Source organism: Scyliorhinus torazame, chromosome 13 (genome assembly GCF_047496885.1).
Source record: "Scyliorhinus torazame isolate Kashiwa2021f chromosome 13, sScyTor2.1, whole genome shotgun sequence".
Taxonomy (NCBI): domain Eukaryota; kingdom Metazoa; phylum Chordata; class Chondrichthyes; order Carcharhiniformes; family Scyliorhinidae; genus Scyliorhinus; species Scyliorhinus torazame.
The window spans coordinates 171,621,417-171,642,630 of NC_092719.1; the positions used below are offsets into that span (position 1 = coordinate 171,621,417).

The 21,214-nt window shown below is 48.2% G+C and overlaps 1 protein-coding gene across 3 annotated transcripts in view; it reads right to left on the minus strand.

The window, feature by feature from the left end:
• The window catches only part of appl1 (adaptor protein, phosphotyrosine interaction, PH domain and leucine zipper containing 1), a 106,845-nt gene that overhangs the window by 20,327 nt on the left and 65,304 nt on the right, over positions 1 to 21,214 (minus strand). For all 3 annotated transcript variants that reach the window (XM_072472441.1, XM_072472440.1, XM_072472442.1), the window contains 7 exons: positions 17,385 to 17,441; positions 6,359 to 6,450; positions 5,693 to 5,875; positions 4,934 to 4,986; positions 3,353 to 3,527; positions 3,222 to 3,258; positions 2,856 to 3,002 (listed from right to left, as the gene is read on the minus strand). In XM_072472441.1, coding sequence (XP_072328542.1) covers positions 2,856 to 3,002; positions 3,222 to 3,258; positions 3,353 to 3,527; positions 4,934 to 4,986; positions 5,693 to 5,875; positions 6,359 to 6,450; positions 17,385 to 17,441 — 744 coding nt within the window. The remainder of the gene's footprint in view (positions 1 to 2,855; positions 3,003 to 3,221; positions 3,259 to 3,352; positions 3,528 to 4,933; positions 4,987 to 5,692; positions 5,876 to 6,358; positions 6,451 to 17,384; positions 17,442 to 21,214) is intronic.

A 21,214-nucleotide genomic window follows, 5' to 3' on the forward strand; every position in this document is an offset into this window, starting at 1 on the left:
GAAAGTTGTCATCATCAGTAAGCGGAGCTTCAGTAAAAGCCGGGATGTTGATACAATCATCTGCAAGGTTGTGAATAGTATGGGTTTGTTCATGAGTGAGTGGACATATTGAAGGGAAATGCGGAGGGACAATCATTGTTGGTCAATGGGAGAGAGGGGGCTTAATGTGGGAATGGTATCAATGACACAGGAAGGAGCCCAGTGAAATTAGCCCACAATAAGAACATTGGCAGGAAGGTCAGACAGAATAATTACTGCTCTTTAGAAGCAGAAACACCTGCCACAATAAAGCCAAGTGGGATACAGAGGGTGGTTGTTGACTCACTCAGGTAATTTAACCCCATTAGATAGTTGAAGAGAATGAAAGTTGAGTAGTAATGGGTTGAGGGCAGAGGTAAGGGAGGGTATTTTTGAGAGGGGAAAATTGATTATATGTCATAACTAAGTAAACCAAAGAAATAGTAGAAGCATGAAAGGGGCTGTCAAAATGCATACTTATGTGAACACAAAATAATTTTCAGATTAGATATGGTGGAGATTAGATGAGACAGGACAGGAAGGAGACAGTGCATTCTCTGATCACGCAACATATAAATCCAATAACTAAGATTGAGTCCGCTGGAAGGGATCAAGGCAAAGTGCAAGGAAGAGTCGGGAGAGGGTATGGAGGAGTGGTTCTGGCGTGAGGTGCACCGGAGGGAATATACCTCCACCTCGTGCACAAGGTTGTGGCTGATACAGCTGAAGGTGGTAATTAGTGCGCACTTCACAAGGGCGAGGATGAGCCGGCTCTTTGAGGGGGTAGAAGATGTGTGAGAGCGTTGCCCGGGGGGGGGGGGTGCAAACCACGTTCATATGTTTTGGTCCTGTCCAAAGCTGCAGGATTACTGGAAGGAGGTTTTTAGGATAATCTCTAAAGTGGTGTACGTGAAATTGGACCCGGGCACTCGGGAGGCAATATTCGGTGTGTCGGACCAGCCAGGATTGGAAACAGGTACGGAGGCAGATGTTATAGTCTGCGCCTCGTTGATCGTCCAAAGGCGAATCCTGTTGGGATGGTGATCAACTTCTCCATCCTGTGCTCTGGCATGGCGGGGGGACCTGCTGGAATTCTTGACTCTTAAGAAGGTCAAATCTGAACTGAGGGGAAGGATGGAGGGGTTCTACAATTCATGGGCGTTAATCATTATGCACTTGCGAGAATTGGATTACATCGAACATTGTTTTTTTGGGGGGGGGGGGGAGACTGTATGTGTTAATGGTGAATATGGGTGTCCCGGTGGTGGCGGCAACGCTAAAGATCTGGGGGCAGTGGAGACGGCACAGGGTTGCGATGGGAGCCTCGGTGTGGTCCCCGATCAGAGATAACCATCGGTTTGTCCCAGGAAGGATGGATGGGGGGTTTCAGAGCCGGCATCGGGCAGGGATTAGAAGAATGGGGAACCTGTTCATCGATGGGACGTTTGCAAGCTTAGGGGCGCTGGAGGAGAAATTTGGACTACCCCCGGGAAATGCCTTCAGGTACATGCAAGTGAGGGCGTTTGTGAGGCGGCAGGTGAGGGAATTCCCGCTGCTCCCGGCACAGGGGATTCAAGACATGGGTCGGAGAGGGCAAGGTGTCAGCGATATACCAGGAGATGAAAGAAGAGGGGGAGGCTTTGGTAGAGGAGCTGAAGGGTAAATGGGGAGAGGTGTTGGGGGAGGAGATTGAGGAGGGGCTATGGGCTGATGTCCTAAGTAGGGTTAATTCCTCTTCCTCGTGTGCCAGGCTTAGCCTGATACAATTTAAGGTGGTTCATAGAGCGCATATGACGGGGGCGAGGCGGAGTAGGTTCTTTGGGGTGGAGGACAGATGTGGGAGGTGCTCAGGAAGTCCGGCGAACCATGTCCATATGTTTTGGTCATGCCCGGCACTGGAGGGGTTCTGGAGAGGAGTGGCGGGAACAGTATCTAAGGTGGTGAAAGCCAGGGTCAAGCCAAGCTGGGGGCTAGCACTATTTGGAATAGTGGACGAGCCGGGAGTGCAGGAGGCGAAAGAGGCCGGCATTCTGGCCTTTGCGTCCCTAGTAGCCCGGCGAAGGATCTTGTTAATGTGGAAAGAGGCGAAGCCCCCCGGCGTGGAAGCCTGGGTAAATGATATGGCTGGGTTTATCAAGTTGGAGAGGATAAAGTTTGCCTTGAGAGGGTCTGCGCAGGGGTTCTACCGGCGGTGGCAACCGTTCCTAGACTATCTCGTGGAGCGTTAAATGGAGGTCGGACAGCAGCAACAGCAACCGGGGGGGGGGGCGGGGGGGAGGTTTTTTTTTCTGGGGGGCATTTGAGCAAGAAAACACATGAATGATCCGGAAAACCGACATGTACGGGAGGAATCCAATGTACAAAGTTCTGTATCTTATTGACTTGCCATGTTCATGTCTTGCTATGCGAGCTTTCTTTCTTTTTTTTGTTACGGGGGGGGGGGGGTTGTTTGTATGGTTGAAAATTTTGTTGAAAAATTCTTAATAAACATATATATATTTTTTTTAAATGGAGAGTATCGGTGATTCCGGATTCCTTTTTGTTATTTGTTTATGTTAACATGCGGGCTGCTGTTTGGGGGTTTGGTGGAAGGATGGGATTGTTGTTGATATGGGAATTGACATTGCATTCATTACCGGCTATTGTTTATTGTTGATGGGTGTAAATTTGCGAGAAAATGTGAAAATAGAGAAGAAAAATATTTTTTTAATAAACTAAGACTGAGTGATCTGAATGATGTGATTATAATTGAAATGTGGTTTTACAGTCAAGTTGACATTACTGATTTGCTTTAAAGCAGAATAGGAAACATTATCACAAGAAATGCTCTTTCAGACCTTTCCACCTTCATTGTTTGATTCAAACACATAGCAGATTGAGATTGGTCGTCCTTCTATTCTACCTCCCTCTGTATGTAGCACAAACCCGAAGAGACGTTTGTTCTCTTTGTGAGTTGCACAAAGTACCACATTTTGCAAAGGGAACTGTAACAAAAAAGCATGACATGGAGAAAAGTCTCAGTGAAGGTTCTGCAACACAGGAGTAATGGGTTTTCATCACACTTAGAAGCAAAACAGAAATACCTTGGATATAAAGCAATTTTATACTTAGTATGTGAACTAAACATTAGCAAGCTTGAAAATACGAACGTTCATAATCCTTTTACAAAAATATTGATGACAGTATATAATTTTAATACCTACTCTCAAGCGTGTGACTTGAGTCTGAGGATCAATCAATCTAAAATGTAAAGCAAATTATAATCAGCCACACACATACTTTAATTGGTCAAAGACAGAGAACAGTTCTGCGAACCAACAAAAAAAGAACTTACTTCAAACAGTCACCGGTCACTAGTAAATGTGACTCAGTCATCCGGAAGATGTTATGTATAGCACGGGCGGCAAGGATCTGACGCATTGTCTCGCAAATAACATCAGAGTTTTCATTTGCTTTTACTTCCATTGAACCAAGGAATCTCACAATAAACAACTGCTGAAGAATAGATTCTGCACCAGATACAGAATAAAAACATCAATCTGTTTCAATTGGTTCACTTTATACATGCATGGAGTCATAAAGGGTAAAAATAAAAGTGAATAGGATCAGCGAGCAGTATAAAGTTTGGTCAGCAGCTGTATTCTAAGACAAATGTATTAGAGCTTGAACTACCCCATCTCTGAGAAACTTCAGTCAGTTGTACGAGTAACATTTTAATTTACCGTATGCTTTATTCTTATGACAAGACAGTAAGTACAGTAAGCTAACCATAAAAGGCAATAGCTTAAATACTGTCATCACAATTAAACCCATCACAAAAATGAATGAGACTAAGGCCGGAATCTCCCAGCCCCCCCGACCTATCCTACTGTATTTTTAGACACTGGGGAGGGGGGTTCCCACGACATTATGCTGGCTGATTGAGTCCACCTCGCCAGTAACTTAAGCTCTTGAAAAATCGAGGTTGAGTTTTTAAAAGGGCGCCCCGATCTAAAACAAAAAGTAAAAATAGAAAATAGGACTCCACCCCTCCCCAACTCCCAAGGACACAGAACCCCTGACAACACCCACACCCACACCCGGCACTGCCCGGGCATCCAATCTCCCTTGAAGCTGTACACACCTGTGGGCCTCTTGCAGGTTCAGTTCGCCAGATGCACGTCGTGAGAGATCTTTTGTGATTCACAGCAGCATGAGGGCAAGCCGATGTGAATGGACAGTCCAACCTGGGCGGGACTGTCAGGCATTAATACTTAATCTGCATTGGTAATTAAATGCTATGGATGGGGATGGGAATTTTGGGGGGGAGGGAGGTGGGGGGGGGGGGGAGGCAGCAAAGAGATGTGGCGAGAACAATCGAGCGAGGAAATGCCACCGGCAGAAAAGGTGTTTTGGGACTCCGGCTCAATTCTCCGGCCCCTCCGCTATTCCTGCCCGCCAAAAATGAGACAGAAAATACCCCCCTAACGTTGTTAAATAAATATGTTCTAAATATGAATTGATAAACTGTGACATTAGCAAATGTTCGAGATGCTTCACCTTGATCCTTAATCCTCATTATTCTACGATGTGTAATGGGTAACATGGTTAGTACTATATGTTAGATTTTGAAAATGTTACCGATCAAACAAAGAAAATTAGAATTCTCAGGACTATTAACTAATTAAGCTTTACACAGCAAATAATGACCATTTTTATGCATCCGTGGAATGACCTAGGCGGATGAGAGACAATTGTCATTTGACCTAATACTTATTGCTGTGTACTCAATAAGGGAATAATCACTTAATAATTTTTCCTTTTTTTAAAAAAAAAAAAGTGTTTTTAGTGGGTTTTCACGTTTTGTATTTCACAACTTGTATGCTACACTGTACATACTTTTTTCCCTTTTTTGCCACAGAAATACTGAACCTACCTTCAGATTCCTCGGTTTTTGGCTCCCCAGATTCTCCAAATGGGTTTGTCCGTCTAATGGAAGAATTACAAATGGCAAAATGTCCAATTACTTTTAAAGGAACCGGTTTTCTTCCTCTTTCTCTGTAAAATTTGCTTTCCTTCATTCCCTGGAGCCACATTTCGATGGCACCACTCTTGGACACGCCCACAAATTCTTTTGTGAGCTTAAGCAGTAGCTATGGGCTGTTTCACTGCAAAAGGCATCACAGGTGATCCTGACCTTGCCATTTGTCCAAAAATTATGTTCACTTGAGCTGAGATTTCTAGATAGTAATGAGAAGCAAGAGTCCTCGGATTTCCCCCCCCCCCCCCCCCCCTCTTTTCTCCAGTCCAGGGATGCTCTGGTAAATTGTAGTGCTCCAATCACTGCCTTATTAAGATTACCTAACTCAGCTCATATTGAGGATCAAACCTTGGAATCCTTATTTGTTTGCTTGAGCTACTCACAGTAAGAGAAACATTTCAAACCTAACAGGAGAGTGGAATTGCTCAATATAAAAATCATCCACTCCGAAAAGCTTTTCTTGTGCCATGTGTCAGTATGATTATTTCAGTATGTTCTTAATCCAATTATGTACTCGAAACATCCTAAACGAATCATATTCAGAAAATCTTCCAAATAAAATACAAAGCCTTCCGACTAATCAGCGGATTTACCCTCTTACTACTGATCTGAAACGGTTCACTCAACTGAGAAAACCTTGCAATGTTCACTTACCTGGTACCTTGTCCTGAAGTTTTTGCTTGGTTAGACAAGTCCTCACTGACAGAAGAAATTATGTCAAACTGAATGGGTGTATCTGGGGCAACTATTGAATCTAGTGACACTGCAGAGAGAGCAGGAGATTGTGATCCAAGGGAGCTGGAACTGTTTGTCCGAGAGGGGTGAGGTATGTTGTGGCTGTGTGATGAAAACAAGTACAAAAAAAAAAAAACATTTTCTCCAGGTCGTTTGAAATCAATATACATTGTTATATTTTCAATGTTTAAAAGGTACCCAAGCCACAATAAAATAGGTGAAACTTAGAGATACATAGTTCAATGCAGATTCAAGTCAGTTTTCGAACAATGATGATGAACGACAACAGTTTCACTGCCATTATTACACTAAATCCAGGCCCAATAGGTTTATTTATATCAATTGAAGCATTACTTCAGAACAATGAACATTTAGGCATGTGATTATTTTCCCCCAATAGAATATGCCAATAATAGTTCTGGAATTCTAATGCAGGGCAATGGATCCGAAATGTCAACTCTATTTCTCTCACCACAGATCCTGCCTGACCTGCTTAGTATTTCCAGCATTTTCTGTTTTTGTGTGTTTTATACATAATGTTTTCATTCTGGAGTTGGATTCTGAAGAGGTTTAATTTCTGCTTACATTGTAGGCCTTGCCATTTCATGCCTTTGTTGAAATGAAGGGGAGGGTGTAACAGCCTCCAGAGCAGACTGGTTTACGCGAGCAGCCAATTCCTGTAATAAGAACAAAGAATAGCTTATTGTTTTATCTTTGAATGCTGCAGGTTTCCATAACTGCCAACTCACCAGTAGGCAATGGTGAACAATGCTAGAAGGCCACAAAATAACTGCTGCCTGCCAATAAAGTCTTCAGTGACAAAGGTAAATTTCACATAATACAGCCAACTACAAACCTCAGGTTACAGAAACAATGAAGTTGAAAACAATGCTTGAAGAGAATACTTCAGAACTTGCTTTCAGCCATTTGTGCTCAATAGATCACAAAAGTGACTGCTGTGGCTTTGGTTTGATGCAATTTGTTTCCATGTACATTGCAAATTATCCAATCTCTAGGGCTATAACTATGTTACTTGCTAATTAATTATTCCACTGATTTCGGAAACATTTCATTACATAGTCAGAGCCTAGGGTTATTTAGGAGCTCACTGAACAAGTGAACTCTTAATTAGCATTTTTCAGCCAAAGGTTATTTGTCCCAAAAGGGCTAAAGATTTAGCATTTCTGTGGAACGGTAATATATAATAATAATCTTTATTATTGTCGCAAGTAGGCGTACATTAACACCGGAATGAAGTTAAGCCCGTAGTCGCCACATTCCGCCGCCTGTTCGGGTATACAGAGGGAGAATTCGGAATATCCTGTTCAAGCACGCCTTTCGGGACTTGTGGGAGGAAACCGGAGCACCGGGAGGAAACCCATGCAGACACAGGGAGAATATGCAGACTCCGCACAAACAGTGACTCAAGCCAGGAATCGAACCTGGGAACCTGGAGCTGTAAAGCAACATTGCTAACCACTGTGCTACCGTGCCGCCCTAATCCTTTATCCTACAAAATGATTGTGAGGCAATTCAGTCAAACGCATAGTACTGCACAGCATCCATATCAAACGGTTCGGTTTCCTTAATACTTTTGGCATTTTACATTTAGCAAAGCTCGGTTTTCCTACAATTCTCTATTAAGAGTCTGTGGTAGTATGTATTGGGGGTCATGTGGGACTGGAAGCCCTAATGTCATTGGCTGACAGATCCCGGGTCCTGGTTGGCCGTTGACCTCATACTCCGCCCTGAAGGCGAAGTATAAGAAGCCGGTGCCTTCCCCCGCAGGCCAGTTTACTATCGGGCTGCTGGGGAACAGACACGCTTAATAAAGCCTCATCGACTTCACTCTATTTGTCTCACGGAGTCGTTGTGCGCCACAATTTATTAAGCGTGCCTAAAAAGGACTATGGAGCTCAGGATCATTCCAGAATGCCTGAGGATCAGCCCCCACGCAGTGAATGCGGCAGCAGCCTTCAAACACTGGCAGACTTGCTTTGAGGCCTACATCACATCGACCACAGGCCGAGTCTCAGACGAACAAAAACTGCAGGTCCTGCACTCGAGGGTGAGCACGGAGATTTTCACCCTCATTGAAGACACCCGCGATTTCCAGACGGTCTTCACAGCACTGAGAAGTCTCTACGTTCGCCCAGTTAACCAAATCTACGCTCGCTACCAGCTCGCGACAAGACGGCAAGCTCCCGGAGAATCGATGGACGAGTTCTACGCCGCGCTGCTGATTTTGGGACGAGCCTGCAGCTGCCCGTCGGTGAACGCAAACGAACACACGGACATGTTAATGTGCGATGCTTTTGTTGCAGGTATGCAATCCTCCCAAATCCGCCAAAGACTTCCAGAAAAAGAGTCACTAGGACTCTCAGAGGCACGGGCCCTGGCAGCCTCGCTGGACGTAGCCGCGCGTAATACCCGCGCCTACGGCCCCGACCGCGCGGTAGGCCATTGGGCCCCGTACGTACCCGCCGCAGCAAACCCCCTACCCCCGCCCCCCCCCCGGACACCCCACAGGCTTGCGCAGTCCAAACGCCAAGTCGCACCGGGGGCGCCCGCTGTTATTTCTGCGGCCAGGCGAAGCACCCCCGACAACGCTGTCCGGCACGCGCAGCCATCTGCAAAAGCTGTGGGATAAAGGGCCACTATGCGGTGGTGTGCCGATCCCGCGTGGCCGCCGCCGTCCCGGGAGAACAGGGAGCCCTACAGGCAGTCTATGCCTCCCAACCCCCCCAGCACGCCATGTGCGACCCGCAGGCGCCGCCATTTTGGGTCCCGACCACCGCGGCCCCGGGAGAACTGGGAGCCCTGCACGCCGCCTACGCTCCCCAACCCCCCTCCCCGCAGTCCATGTACAACCCGCCGCCGGCGCTCCCGATTTGGGTGCCGGCCAACACTCTCCACGGAGAGGAGGGGGTTTTTCGCATCCCGAACACCACCCTCACCCCTGTCCCGCGCCCCCACGCCTGACCCGCCGGCGCCACCTACCTTGACCCCGACCACCGCTGTCCCCGGCGAGGGAGCTCCGCGCGGTGCCAGCGCTCGCGGCCCCACGACTGACCCGCCGGCGTCGCCGACCTGGGCCCTCACCCCCGTCCCGCGCCCCACGCCTGACCCGCCGGCGCCGCCGACCTGGGCCCTCACCCCCGTCCCGCGCCCCACGCCTGACCCGCCAGCGCCGCCGACCTGGGCCCTCACCCCCGTCCCGCGCCCCACGCCTGACCCGCCGGCGCCGCCGACCTGGGCCCTCACCCCCGTCCCGCGCCCCACGCCTGACCCGCCGGCGCCGCCGACCTGGGCCCTCACCCCCGTCCCGCGCCCCACGCCTGACCCGCCAGCGCCGCCGACCTGGGCCCTCACCCCCGTCCCGCGCCCCACGCCTGACCCGCCAGCGCCGCCGACCTGGGCCCTCACCCCCGTCCCGCGCCCCACGCCTGACCCGCCGGCAATACAACTTACCTGGACCCCGATCACCTCCGTCCCCGGCGAGGGAGCTCCTCACGGTCCCAGCGCTCGCAGTACTGACCCGCCGGCCTGGGCCCCGACCACCGCTGTCCCCGGCGAGGGAGCTCCGCGCAGTCCTAGCGCCCGCGGCCCTGGCGCTCGCAGCCAAGGAACTCCGCGCGGTCCTAGCGCCCGCGGCCCGGGCGCTCGCAATGCAGGAACTCCGCGCGGTCCTAGCGCCCCCCAGACCCCCCAGCACTCAATGTGCGACCCGCAGACGCCGCCATTTTGGGTCCCGACCACCACGAGGGGAGGAGGGGCCCCGCCATCTTGGACCGACCCCGACCTGTACGACGCATGGGGGCGGCCATTTTGTCCACCCCCGACGCCATCCTGTGACCCCTCAGCCACGGGCGAGGTATGGGGTGGCCATTTTGTCCATCCCCGACGCCATCTTGGACGGCAACAATGGACCCCACCCCACTACTACAACCACGGCTCGCTTCGGTTACACTCAATCAGGCTCGGCCCCGGACTCTCCAGACGACGACGACAACGGTCCTAATTAACGGCCACGAGACGCCATGCCTAGTCGACTCCGGGAGCACGGAAAGTCTTATACATCCCGACACGGTAAGACGCTGTTCCTTAACTACCTTCCCCAGCGCACAAAAGATTTGCCTAGCTGCAGGATCCCACTCCGTACAGATCCAAGGATTCTGCATAGTTACCCTAACGGTACAGGGGAGGGAATTCAAAAACTACAAACTTAACGTCCTTCCCCAACTCTGTGCCCCCACCTTGCTGGGCTTAGATTTTCAATGTAACCTACAGAGCCTTACGTTTAAATTCGGCGGCCCCATACCCCCACTCACTATCTGCGGCCTCACCACCCTCAAGGTGCAACCCCCGTCCTTGTTTGCGAACCTCACCCCGGATTGCAAACCCGTCGCCACTAGGAGCAGACGGTACAGCGCCCAGGACCGGACCTTCATTCGCTCCGAAGTCCAGCGGCTACTAAAGGAGGGCATAATCCAGGCCAGCAATAGTCCCTGGAGAGCGCAGGTGGTAGTAGTGAAGACAGGGGAGAAACAAAGGATGGTCATTGACTATAGCCAGACCATCAACAGGTACACACAACTAGACGCGTACCCTCTCCCCCGCATATCCGACATGGTCAATCGGATTGCCCAGTATAAAGTCTTCTCCACCGTGGACCTCAAGTCCGCCTACCATCAGCTCCCCATCTGCCCAAGTGACCGCAAGTACACAGCCTTCGAGGCAGACGGGCGGTTATACCATTTCCTACGGGTCCCTTTTGGCGTCACAAACGGCGTCTCGGTCTTCCAACGGGAAATGGACCGAATGGTTGATCAACATGGGTTACGGGCCACGTTCCCGTACCTCGACAATGTAACCATCTGCGGCCACGATCAGCAGGACCACGACGCCAACCTCCAAAAATTCCTCCAGACTGCCAAAGCCTTGAACCTCACGTACAACGAGGACAAGTGCGTTTTTAGCACCGATCGGCTAGCCATTCTGGGCTACATAGTGCGCAATGGGATAATAGGCCCCGACCCCGAACGTATGCGCGCACTCATGGAATTTCCCCTCCCGCACTGCCCAAAAGCCCTGAAACGCTGCCTGGGGTTCTTTTCATACTACGCCCAGTGGGTCCCCCAGTACGCAGACAAGGCCCGCCCCCTAATACAGACCACGACTTTCCCGCTGTCGACAGAGGCTTGCCAGGCTTTCAGCCGCATCAAAGCGGACATCGCAAAGGCCACGATGCGCGCCATCGACGAGTCCCTCCCCTTCCAGGTCGAGAGTGACGCCTCTGACGTAGCTCTAGCGGCTACCCTTAACCAAGCGGGCAGACCCGTGGCCTTCTTCTCCCGAACCCTCCACACTTAGAAATCCGCCACTCCTCAGTGGAAAAGGAAGCCCAAGCCATAGTGGAAGCTGTGCGACATTGGAGGCATTACCTGGCCGGCAGGAGATTCACTCTCCTCACTGACCAACGGTCGGTAGCCTTCATGTTCGATAATGCACAGCGGGGCAAGATCAAGAACGACAAGATCTTGCGGTGGAGGATCGAACTCTCCACCTTCAACTATGAGATCTTGTACCGGCCCGGAAAGCTGAACGAGCCGTCTGATGCCCTATCCCGCGGGACATGTGCCAACGCACAAATTGACCGCCTCCAAGCCCTCCACGAGGACCTCTGCCACCCGGGGGTCACTCGGTTTTACCACTTCATCAAGTCCCGCAATCTCCCATACTCCTTAGAGGAGGTCCGTACAGTCACAAGAGACTGCCACATCTGCGCAGAATGCAAACCGCATTTTTTCAGGCCAGATGGAGCGCACCTGATTAAGGCTTCCCGTCCCTTTGAACGCCTCAGTCTCGATTTCAAAGGGCCCCTCCCCTCCACCGACCGCAACGCGTTATTTCCTTAATGTAGTGGACGAATACTCCCGCTTCCCTTTTGCCATTCCCTACTCCGACATGACCGCGGCCACAGTCATTAAAGCCCTGAACAGCATATTCACACTGTTCGGTTACCCCGCATACGTCCACAGCGACAGGGGGTCCTCTTTCATGAGTGACGAGCTGCGCCAGTTCCTGCTCAGCAAGGGCATAGCTTCAAGCAGGACGACCAGCTACAACTCCCGGGGGAACGGGCAAGTAGAAAGGGAGAACGGCACGGTCTGGAAGGCCGTCCTACTGGCCCTACGGTCCAGGGATCTCCCAGTTTCACGGTGGCAGGAGGTCCTCCCGGACGCTCTCCACTCCATCCGGTCGCTATTATGTACGAGCACTAATCAAACGCCTCACGAGCGTCTCCTTGTCTTCCCTAGGAGGTCCTCCTCTGGAACGTCGCTGCCGACCTGGCTGGCGGCCCCAGGACCCATCCTGCTCCGAAAGCACGTGCGGGCACATAAGGCGGACCCGTTGGTCGAAAGGGTTCACCTCCTCCACGCAAACCCCCAGTACGCCTACGTGGAGTACCCCGACGGCCGACAGAACACGGTCTCCCTGCGGGATCTGGCGCCCGCCGGCACCACGCACACCCCCCCGGCACCATCAACCCAACCGCCCCCCTTCCTGCCACCGCCGCACCCCGCGACCGCCCCCTTCCCAGGAGGACCAGTCCCCCTCCCCTTTGCACCGACAGCTGAAACCGTGCGGCTCCCGGAGGCGACAACGCTGGTACAAGCACCACCACCACCGCCGGGGCCGAGGCGATCGACACGGACGACCAGACCGCCCGACCGACTCGTGGCGTCGATGTAAAACAAAGATGGACTGTCCAATGAACATTTTGTTTTTCCTATATCCTCTGTAAATAGTTGTAACAGGACGATACTGTCCAATACGGTACTACCATGTAACTGTTCTATCCTCCCAGGACCAGTACTGTAAACCCTTACCACCATACGAAGCATCACCCCGCCGGGTTCATTTTTGATAAGGGGAGAATGTGGTAGTATGTATTGGGGGTCATGTGGGACTGGAAGCCCTAATGTCATTGGCTGACAGATCCCGGGTCCTGGTTGGCCGTTGACCTCATACTCCGCCCTGAAGGCGAAGTATAAGAAGCCGGTGCCTTCCCCCGCAGGCCAGTTTACTATCGGGCTGCTGGGGAACAGACACGCTTAATAAAGCCTCATCGACTTCACTCTATTTATCTCACGGAGTCGTTGTGCGCCACAGAGTCTACCTGCAATAATAATATACCTGCTTGGATGGACATGTAAAGGTTTATATGGTATTTGCATTGGGAAAAAAACATTCAAACAGTTAATGTTGAATAAACTAACAATTGTTTGGAGTTTTGTTTTTATAATCATTTTTATGTTCATTGTGGCTATATTAGTGCACAGAAATGAAATATTTTCATATTTAGTAACAATTCCCCAAATCATCTATATTGTAAACTGGATATAATGCAGAGCTTGCTCTGCCTACTACAGTGTGTTATAAACCATCACTGTGTAATCTGTTCAGTTTTGATTGTTTGCAGAACAGGATATAAAGCTGTAATTGTTTCTGTCACTGTACAAGGGTGTCCCATAATACAGTTTTATATGAACATGCAGCAGTCGGCCATTCAGATCTCTCGATTCTGCTCCACCATTTATTAAGATAATGGTTGATCTGATAGTAACCTCAAACCTGCATCCCACCTACCACCAATAATCTCTCACCCTCTTGCTTATCAATAATCTCTCCAGCTCTGCCTTAAAAATATTCAAAGATTAAAGATTCTGCTTCCACCATCTTTTCAGGAACAGAGTTCCAAAGACTCACGATCCTCAGAGAAAAGATTTCACCTCATCTCAAGTTATAAATGGACGCCCTTTAATTTTAAACAGTGACCCCCCCTAGCTCTAGATTCATCGTATCCACATTTGCCCTGTCAAGATTCCTCAGGATCTTGTATATTTCGATCAAGTCACCTTTGACTCTTCTAAACTCGAGCAGATACGCCTAGCCTGTCAAACCTTTCCTCATAAGGGAACCTGCCGATTCTAGGTACTAACCTGGTAAAAGTAATCTGAACTGCTTCCAACACACTTACATCCTTCCTTAAAAAGATGCCCAATACTGTACACGATACTCTAAATGTGGTCGCGCTGGCGCCCTGTACAACATAACCTCCTTCCTTTTGTATTCAATTCCCCATAGGTTCTGCACTGTAAATTCTATGATTCTATAGTGTTCAATTCCCCTCACAATAAATGATAATATTCTATTACCTCTCCTACTTTTCTTGTGTTTCTTTTTTTAAAAAAAAACAGCCATAAGACCATAAGACATAGGAGCAGAATTAGGCCACTTGGCCCATCACGTCTGCTCCGCCATTCAATCATGGCTGATATTTTTTTCATCCCCATTCCCCTGCCTTCTTCGCCTGATCCCCTTATTAATCAAGAACCTATCTATCGCTGTCTTAAAGACACTCAGTGATTTGGCCTCCACAGCCTTCTACAGCAATGTGTTCCACAGATTCACCACCCTCTGGCTGAAGAAATTCCTCCTCATCTCTGTTTTAAAGGATCATCCCTTTAGTCTAAGATTGTGTCCTCTGCTTCTAGTTTTTCCAACAAGTGGAAACATCCTCTCCACATCCACTCTATCCAGGCCTCACAGTATCCTGTAAGTTTCAATAAGAGCCCCCCCCTCATCCTTCTAAACTCCAACGAGTACATAAGACCATAAGACATAGGAGTGGAAGTAAGGCCATTCGGCCCATCGAGTCCACTCCACCATTCAATCATGGCTCATTTCAACTCCATTTACCCGCTCTCTCTCCATAGCCCTTAATTCCTCGAGAAATCAAGAATTTATCAACTTCTGTCTTAAAGACACTCATCATCTCGGCCTCCACCGCCCTCTGTGGCAATGAATTCCACAGACCCACCACTCTCTGGCTGAAGAAATTTCTCCTCATCTCTGTTCTAAAGTGACTCCCTTTTATTCTAAGGCTGTGCCCCCGGGTCCTAGTCTCCCCTGCTAATGGAAACAACTTCCTTACGTCCATCTAAGCCATTAACTATCTTGTAAGTTTCTATTAGATCTCCCCTCAACCTCCTAAACTCCAATGAATATAATCCCAGAATCCTCAGACGTTCATCGTATGTTAGGCCTACCATTCCTGGGATCATCCGTGTGAATCTCCGCTGGACCCGCTCCAGTGCCAGTATGTCCTTCCTGAGGTGTGGGGCCCAAAATTGCTCACATTATTCTAAATGGGGCCTAACTAATGCTTTATATAGCTTCAGAAGTACATCCCTGCTTTTATATTCCAAGCCTCTTGAGATGAATGACAACATTGCATTTGCTTTCTTAATTACGGACTCAACCTGCAAGTTTACCTTTAGAGAATCCTGGACTAGGACTTCCAAGTCCCTTTGCACTTCAGCATTATGAATTTTGTCACCATTTAGAAAATAGTCCACGCCTCTATTCTTTTTTCCAAAGTGCAAGACCTCGCACTTGCCAACGTTGAATTTCATCAGCCATTTCTTGGACCACTCTCCTAAACTGTCTAAATCTTTCTGCAGCCTCCCCACCTCCTCCATACTACCTGCCCCTCCACCTATCTTTGTATCATCGGCAAACTTAGCCAGAATGCCCTCAGTCCCGTCATCTAGATCGTTAATATATAAAGAGAACAGCTGTGGCCCCAACACCGAACCCTGCAGGACACCACTCGTCACCGGTTGCCATTCCAAAAAAGAACCTTTTATCCCAACTCTCTGCCTTCTGCCTGACAGCCAGTCGTCACTCCATGTTAGTACCTTGCCTCGAATACCATGGGCCCATATTTTACTCAGCAGTCTCCCGTGAGGCACCTTATCAAAGGCCTTTTGGAAGTCAAGATAGATAACATCCATTGGCTCTCCTTGGTCTAACCTATTTGTTATCTCTTCAAAGAACTCTAACAGGTTTGTCAGGCAAGACCTCCCCTTACTAAATCCATGCTGACTTGTCCTAATCCGACCCTGCACTTCCAAGAATTTAGAAATCTCATCTTTAACAATGGATTCTAGAATCTTGCCAACAACCGAGGTTAGACTAATTGGCCTATAATTTTCCATCTTTTTCCTTGTTCCCTTCTTGAACAGGGGGGTTACAACAGCGATTTTCCAATCCTCTGGTACTTTCCCTGACTCCAGTGACTTTTGAAAGATCATCACCATCGCCTCCACTATTTCTTCAGCTATCTCCGTTAGAACTCTAGGATGTAGCCCATCTGGGCCCGGAGATTTATCAATTTTTAGACCTCTTAGTTTCTCTAGCACTTTTTCCTTTGTGATGGCTACCATATTCAACTCTGTCCCCTGACTCTCCGGAATTGTTGGGATATTACTCATGTCTTCTACTGTGAAGACTGAGGCAAAGTACTTATTCAGTTCCTCGGCTATTTCCTTGTCTCCCATCACAAAATTACCAGCGTCATTTTGGAGAGACCCAATGTCAACTTTTGCCTCCCGTTTGTTTTTAATGTATTTAAAGAAACTTTTACTATCATTCCTAATGTTACTGGCTAGCCTACCTTCAAATTTGATCCTCTCTTTCCTTATCTCTCTCTTTGTTATCCTCTGTTTGTTTTTATAGTCTTCCCAATCTTCTGACTTCCCACTACTCTTTGCCACATTATAGGCTTTCTCTTTTGCTTTGATGCATTCCCTAACTTCCTTTGTCAGCCATGGCTGCCTAATCCCCCCTCTGATAACCTTTCTTTTCTTTGGGATGAACCTCTGTACTGTGTCCTCAATTACTCCCAGAAACTCCTGCCATTGCTGTTCTACTGTCTTTCCCACTAGGCTCTGCTCCCAGTCGATTTTCGTCAGTTCCTCCCTCATGCCCCTGTAGTTACCTTTATTTAACTGTAACACCTTTACATCTGATTCTACCTTCTTTCTTTCAAATTGGAGATTGAATTCGACCATATTATGATCACTGCCTCCTAAGTGCTCCCTTACTTTAAGATCTTTAATCAAGCCTGGCTCATTACATAACACTAAGTCCAGAATGGCCTGTCCCCTCGTGGGCTCCATCACAAGCTGTTCCAAAAAGCCCTCCTGTAAACATTCAATGAATTCCCTTTCCTTGGGTCCACTGGCAGTATTATTTACCCAGTCCACCTGCATATTAAAGTCCCCCATGATCACTGTGACCTTGCCTTTCTGACATGCACTTTCTATTTTGTGTCCAGTGTCCTCAACCGTTCCTCATATGACAAGCTCTTCATTCCAGGGACCATTTTTGTGAACCCCCTCTGGACCCTTTCCAAGGCCAGCACATCCTTCCTTAGCCCATCTCAATTTAATTCTAAGGATTAGGCACTTGGGTCCTTTGAATTTTATATAGCAAAGCATTTGTTAAAATATAAGTTTCCCAAAGAAGAACCAATGCTCAATAAATTCATGTTTCCATGTTATGGAAAATCTGTAACTGAATTACAGATTTTAATCAACAAAGTGATTTCACATAAATAATTGGAAAAGAGATCCTGTGGCCTTATGACATTTTATAGCTCAAGGCATGCTTTGACCCAAATGCCTCCTGGAACTTACTGATTCTTTAACTTAATTGATGCATATAGGACACTATCAGTCATCATAACATGCAATCTTACTTCTGGGTTTTCGCTAAGGTAGATACGTTTGGAAATGTTATTGATTGTTGTAATCCACTGCAAAAAAAAATCAAGAAATATAACATGTATGATCTAGAAAGCAACAAGCACAGTATATTCTCTTCCCATCATAGAACATGGATGTTTTCATTAATAAGACCAGACTTAAAAAAAAACACTTTCTATTATATTTAGATCATGAATTTACTACTAAAATAAGCATCTCTATGTACTGTTTACGAACAAAGCAGTGGAATCAACATATGGCACAGGAAAGACTGACAATTCGCAAAACCTTTACTAATAATCAATTGTTTAGGCATATATCAAGTGAATGGCAATGACACAAGATCAGAGTTTTAGATATTAAAAATTCAATTGAGCTCTAAGTCGTGGCTTTGCTATCACAGAACACACGGATGCTTTGACATGGGCAACTGATCTCTGCAGCGATGTTTACTGTACGCTGGATAGAATGTTTTCTAAGAACAATGTAATATTTGCACTGAGTGCTGAATTTGGTGCTTTTTGAGTGCGATAGTGAGAGTTTGGTGACCGAGGGAGTTAGGTGAGGAGGGAGTAAGGTGCTCCTTTCATTTTGTTTCCGACATTTCCGCAAAGAGTGCGAAGAGAGCAAGGAGTTTACAGGAAGTGTAGCTGACTGGGAGCAGAGTCGGAGGGCGGAGATCTAGTTAGTCCACACAGCAGCTATATTCTGTAAGGTAAGAGGGGATGGAGGCTAGGTCAGTTACATGCTCCTCCTGTAGGATGTGGGTGGTGAGGGATACCGCCGGTGTCCCCACTGACTATACCTGCGGGAAGTGCACCCAACTTCAGCTCCTCAAAGACCGTGTTAGGGAACTGGAGCTGAAGCTGGATGAACTTCGGATCATCCGGGAGGCAGAGGGGGTGATTGAGAAGAGTTACAGGGAGGTAACCACACCCAAGGTACAGGACAAGAATAGCTGGGTTACAGTCAGGGGGAAAAAAACAAACAGGCAGACAGTGCAGGGATACCTCGTGGCCGTTCCCCTTCAAAACATGTATACCGTTTTGGATGCTGTTGGGGGGGATGACCTACCGGGGGGAAGGCCCTAGCGGCCAGGTCTCTGGCACTGAGTCTGGCTCTGGGGCTCAGAAGGGAAGGGGGGAGAATAGAAAAGCAATAGTTGTAGGAGATTCAATGGTTAGGGGAATAGATAGGAGATTCTGTGGTCGCGAGCGAGACTCCCGGAAGGTATGTTGCCTCCCGGGTGCCAGGGCCAGGGATGTCTCGGATCGTGTCTTCAGGATCCTTAAGGGGGAGGGGGAGCAGCCAGAAGTCGTGGTGCACATTGGTACCAACGACATAGGTAGGAAAAGGGGTGTGGAGGTAATAAACAAGTTTAGGGAGTTAGGCTGGAAGTTGAAAGCCAGGACAGACAGAGTTGTCATCTCTGGTTTGTTGCCGGTGCCACGTGATAGCGAGGCTAGGAATAGGGAGAGAGTGCAGTTGAACACGTGGCTGCAGGAATGGTGTAGGAGGGAGGGCTTCAGGTATTTGGATAATTGGAGCGCATTCTGGGGAAGGTGGGACCTGTACAAGCAGGACGGGTTGCATCTGAACCAGAGGGGCACCAATATCCTGGGAGGGAGGTTTGCTAGTACTCTTCGGGAGGGTTTAAACTAATTTGGCAGGGGAATGGGAACCGGATTTGTAGTCCAGCAACTAAGGTAGCCGATATTCAGGACGCCAAAGCATGTAATGAGGCAGTGGGGAAGGGAACACTGACAAAGGAGAGTATTTGCAGGCACGGAGATGGGTTGAAGTGTGTATACTTCAACGCAAGAAGCATCAGGAATAAGGTGGGTGAACTTAAGGCATGGATCGGTACTTGGGACTACGATGTGGTGGCCATCACAGAAACGTGGATAGAAGAGGGGCAGAAATGGTTGTTGGAGGTCCCTGGTTATAGATGTTTCAATAAGATTAGGGAGGGTGGTAAAAGAGGTGGGGGGGTGGCATTATTAATTAGAGATAGTATAACAGCTGCAGAAAGGCAGTTCGAGGAGTATCACCCTATTGAGGTAGTATGGGTTGAAGTCAGAAATAGGAAAGGAGCAGTCACCTTGTTAGGAGTTTTCGATAGGCCCCCCAATAGTAGCAGAGATGTGGAGGAACAGATTGGGAAACAGATTTTGGAAAGGTGCAGAAGTCATAGGGTAGTAGTCATGGGCGACTTTAACTTCCCAAATATTGAGTGGAAACTCTTTAGATCAAATGGTTTGGATGGGGTGGTGTTTGTGCAGTGTGTCCAGGAAGCTTTTCTAACACAGTATGTAGATTGTCCGACCAGAGGAGGGGCAATATTGGATTTAGTACTGCGTAATGAACCAGGGCAAGTGGTAGATTTGTTAGTGGGGGAGCATTTTGGAGATAGTGACCACAATTCTGTGACTTTCACTTTAGTAATGGAGAGGGATAGGTACGTGCAACAGGGCAAGGTTTACAATTGGGGGAAGGGTAAATACGATGTTGTCAGACAAGAATTGAAGTGCATAAGTTGGGAACATAGGCTGGCAGGGAAGGACACAAGTGAAATGTGGAACTTGTTCAAGGAACAGGTGCTACATGTCCTTGATATGTATGTCCCTGTCAGGCAGGTAAGAGATGGTCGAGTGAGGGAACCATGGTTGACAAGAGAGGTTGAATGTCTTGTTAAGAGGAAAAAGGTGACTTATGTAAGGCTGAGGAAACAAGGTTCAGACAGGGCATTGGAGGGATACAAGATAGCCAGGAGGGAACTGAAGAAAGGGATTAGGAGAGCTAAGAGAGGGCATGAACAATCTTTGGCAGGTAGGATCAAGGAAAACCCCAAGGCCTTTTACACATATGTGAGAAATATGAGAATGACTAGAGCGAGGGTAGGTCCGATCAAGGACAGTAGCGGGAGATTGTGTATTGAGTCTGAAGAGATAGGAGAGGTCTTGAATGAGTACTTTTCTTCTGTATTTACAAATGAGAGGGGCGATATTGTTGGAGAGGACAGTGTGAAACAGATTGGTAAGCTTGAGGAAATACTGGTTAGGAAGGAAGATGTGTTGGGCATTTTGAAAAACTTGAGGATAGACAAGTCCCCCGGGCCTGACGGGATATATCCAAGGATTCTGTGGGAAGCAAGAGATGAAATTGCAGAGCCGTTGGCAATTATCTTTTCGTCCTCACTGTCAACAGGGGTGGTACCAGGGGATTGGAGAGTGGCGAATGTCGTGCCCCTGTTCAAAAAAGGAACTAGGGATAACCCTGGGAATTACAGGCCAGTTAGTCTTACTTCGGTGGTAGGCAAAGTAATGGAAAGGGTACTGAAGGATAGGATTTCTGAGCATCTGGAAAGACACTGCTTGATTAGGGATAGTCAGCACTGATTTGTGAGGGGTAGGTCTTGCCTTACAAATCTTATTGAATTCTTTGAGGAGGTGACCAAGCATGTGGATGAAGGTAAAGCAGTGGATGTAGTGTACATGGATTTTAGTAAGGCATTTGATAAAGTTCCCCATGGTAGGCTTCTGCACAAAGTAAGGAGTCATGGGATAGTGGGAAATTTGGCCAATTGGATAACGAACTGGCTAACCGATAGAAGTCAGAGAGTGGTGGTGGATGGCAAATATTCAGCCTGGATCCCAGTTACCAGTGGTGTACCGCAGGGATCAGTTCTGGGTCCTCTGCTGTTTGTGATTTTTATTAATGACTTGGATGAGGGAGTTGAAGGGTGGGTCAGTAAATTTGCAGATGATACGAAGATTGGTGGAGTTGTGGATAGTAAGGAGGGCTGTTGTCGGCTGCAAAGAGA